This window comes from Nipponia nippon, unplaced genomic scaffold (assembly GCF_047370975.1).
Source record: "Nipponia nippon isolate SJK-2023a ecotype South Korea unplaced genomic scaffold, ASM4737097v1 scaffold_60, whole genome shotgun sequence".
Classification (NCBI taxonomy): Eukaryota; Metazoa; Chordata; class Aves; order Pelecaniformes; family Threskiornithidae; genus Nipponia; species Nipponia nippon.
In genome coordinates, this window is record NW_028262381.1 from 353,186 (window position 1) to 355,803 (window position 2,618).

Genomic DNA, 2,618 nt, shown 5'->3' on the forward strand with positions numbered 1-2,618 from the left:
CAATTCCTTGGACATATTCTTTACAGCACCTGTGGAGGAAGAGCCCAGCCTTCAGGCACTGGACCTGGGAGATTCCATTTATTAAAGAACTGCTATTGGCCATGCCACATCTGGCACAGTGTTGTGCAAGCGCCATATACGAGGGGATTAAGCCTCAAGACAAGTAGTATAAGCCTAGAAAATTACCCATAACCAGGATTACCACAAGAGAAAAAAGCAAACATGGCCTAAGAAAAAGTGAGAAATGGGAAATGCGCAGAGAAGGGAAGGCAGGTTATTCTCGATGAAACAGCGGCCATTGCGTCAGTTTCCATAGGGCACCCCTGAGCTCCTGGTTCCTCATGCTGTAGATGAGGGGGTTCACTGCTGGAGGCACCACTGAGTACAAAACAGAAACCACGAGATCTAGAAATATGGAGGACACTGAGGGGGGCTTCAAGTAGGCAAACATTACAGTGCTGACAAACAGGGAGACCACGGCCAGGTGAGGGAGGCACGTGGAAAAGGCTTTGTGCCGTCCCTGCTCAGAGGGGATCCTCAGCACGGCCCTGAAGATCTGCACATAGGACACCACAAGGAAAACAAAACACCCAAAGGCTAAACAGGCACTAACCACAAGAAGCCCCACTTCCCTGAGGTAGGCATCTGAGCAGGAGAGCTTGAGGATGTGGGGGATCTCACAGAAGAACTGGTCCAGGACATTGCCTTGGCAGAGGGGTAGGGAAAATGTATTGGCAGTGTGCAGGAGAGCATTGAGAAACCCACTGCCCCAGGCAGCTGCTGCCATGTGGACACAAGCTCTGCTGCCCAGGAGGGTCCCGTAGTGCAGGGGTTTGCAGATGGCCACGTAGCGGTCATAAGACATGATTGTGAGAAGACAATACTCTGCTGTAACACAGAAAAAGAAAAAAAAGACTTGTGCAGCACATCCCAAGTAGGAGATGGCCATGGTGTCCCACAGGGCATTGGCCATGGCTTTGGGGAGAGTGGTGGAGATGGAGCCCAGGTCAAGAAGGGAGAGGTTGAGGAGGAAGAAGTACATGGGGGTGTGGAGGCGGTGGTCGCAGGCTATGGCGGTGATGATGTGGCCGTTGCCCAGGAGAGCAGCCAGGTAGATGCCCATGAAGAGCCAGAGAGTCAGGAGCTGCAGCTCCCGCGTGTCTGCGAATGCCAGGAGGAGGAACTCGTTCGTGGAGCTGCCATTGGACATCTGCTGCTTCTGGGCAGGGAAACTGCCAAAGAGAGAAAATAAAAAAATTCAGAGAAGCTTCTCTGAGCCAAATTTCATTCATTCATTGTGAAATACCTAAGGGTGCTTTTCTTCCCTCGGGGGGGGGGGGGGGGGTTATGCAGCTCCAAGGCTTCAGCTGTGGTTTGTGTTGGCTGAGTGTGCTGTGCAGAGCCGTGCCCTCTCCCCAGGGGCTCCGGAAGGGTCAGCCCTGCTTTCCAGCAAGGACCCATGGAGGCAGCAACAGCCCCGGGTGTTTGGAGGGAGGCTTCCTGGGGAGGAGTTCCCTGTGCTGCACTAGAGCGGAGGGCAAAAAGCCCAGAAGGACGCTTTCTTCCCCAGAGGAAGCTGGGAGATGAGGCGCAGCAAACGTGTGTCGGTACACTGTGTTTTAGTATGCAGACACCCCCATCCCACTTGGGAAATGGTCTTGGAAGGGGTCACATTCCGCCGTTGCCCTGTTGCTCTCAGTGCAAACCTCCGTCAGTGCTCCCATGCAGGAGGGCTGCTCTGTCCATCAGCCTGGTGCCCAGCTGCTCTGGGCTTGCACCGCTCTCAGCTGCAGGACGACTGCACCCAGAGGTTGCTCTGCAAAAGACACTGGACTGTCCTGGGAGCAGAGGGGTCCTGTTCCAGGTGCAGAGTTCAAAACACCTCTCCTTTCCAGCACAGCTCTGTGGAGTATGATGAAGAGGACAGGGCAAGGATGCTGATTGGCATGGGCAGATCGGGTGCTCTCCGACATCTCCAAGGTCCTGCAGGAGAGCTGTGTCCTTCTGGAGGGATGCTCACAGCCCTGCAGGACTCCCTGTCCAGCATAATCAGGTGTCTTAAGGTGAGGTCTGCTAAGGGAAGCAGTGCCTCATTGCCCAAGCACTGAGTGCAGTGTCTGGAGCCTGGAAAATGAAGAGAGGGCTTGGGCACCTTGGTCCCATGGAAACACCTCCAGGGCAGCGCCCTCCAGGTCAGGGCCAGAGCAGGCACTCCACACCCCCACCCCTTGCCCCACACCACCACCGTTACTGCCAGGGACCCCACGAGCAGGAAGAAGAGCAGCACAAGCAGGGGGAGGAACAAAGAAGAACGCTGTGACTCTCCTCCTAAGGGAAGCAAGGAGAGGAGAGGCGGCCGGGCACTCAGGAAAGCCTTCTCCTTACCCAGCAGAGCACAGCACCTCCCAGTTAGCAAAAGCACAGGGCAGTCGCCCTCAGTCCCTTTGCCCTGCAGAGGGAAGCGGCCACGTGTCAGGAGAGATGCCCCTCTGCTGTGCCAGAGCTCTGGCTGCAGAGGAGGCAACTCCTGCCCTGGACCACACAGCCTTGAGGGCAGAGGCTGTGCTGGGTGGGAGACGAGAGCAGGGGTCTTGCGCAGAGGCAGGTGTCTGCATTGG

At 56.0% G+C, this 2,618-nt stretch overlaps 1 protein-coding gene across 1 annotated transcript; it reads right to left on the minus strand.

Moving 5' to 3' along the window:
• Positions 1-274: 274 nt before the first annotated feature.
• LOC148051290 (olfactory receptor 14J1-like) lies at positions 275-1,210 on the minus strand. The gene has a single exon (XM_087738189.1). The coding sequence runs from the start codon at positions 1,208-1,210 to the stop codon at positions 275-277; it is 936 nt and encodes a 311-aa protein (XP_087594315.1).
• Between the last annotated feature and the right edge of the window lie 1,408 nt (positions 1,211-2,618).

Bases quoted from the DNA above. Each gene is read 5' to 3' on its own strand.
- LOC148051290 (XM_087738189.1), bottom strand. From the start codon at position 1,210: ATGTCCAATGGCAGCTCCACGAACGAGTTCCTCCTCCTGGCATTCGCA.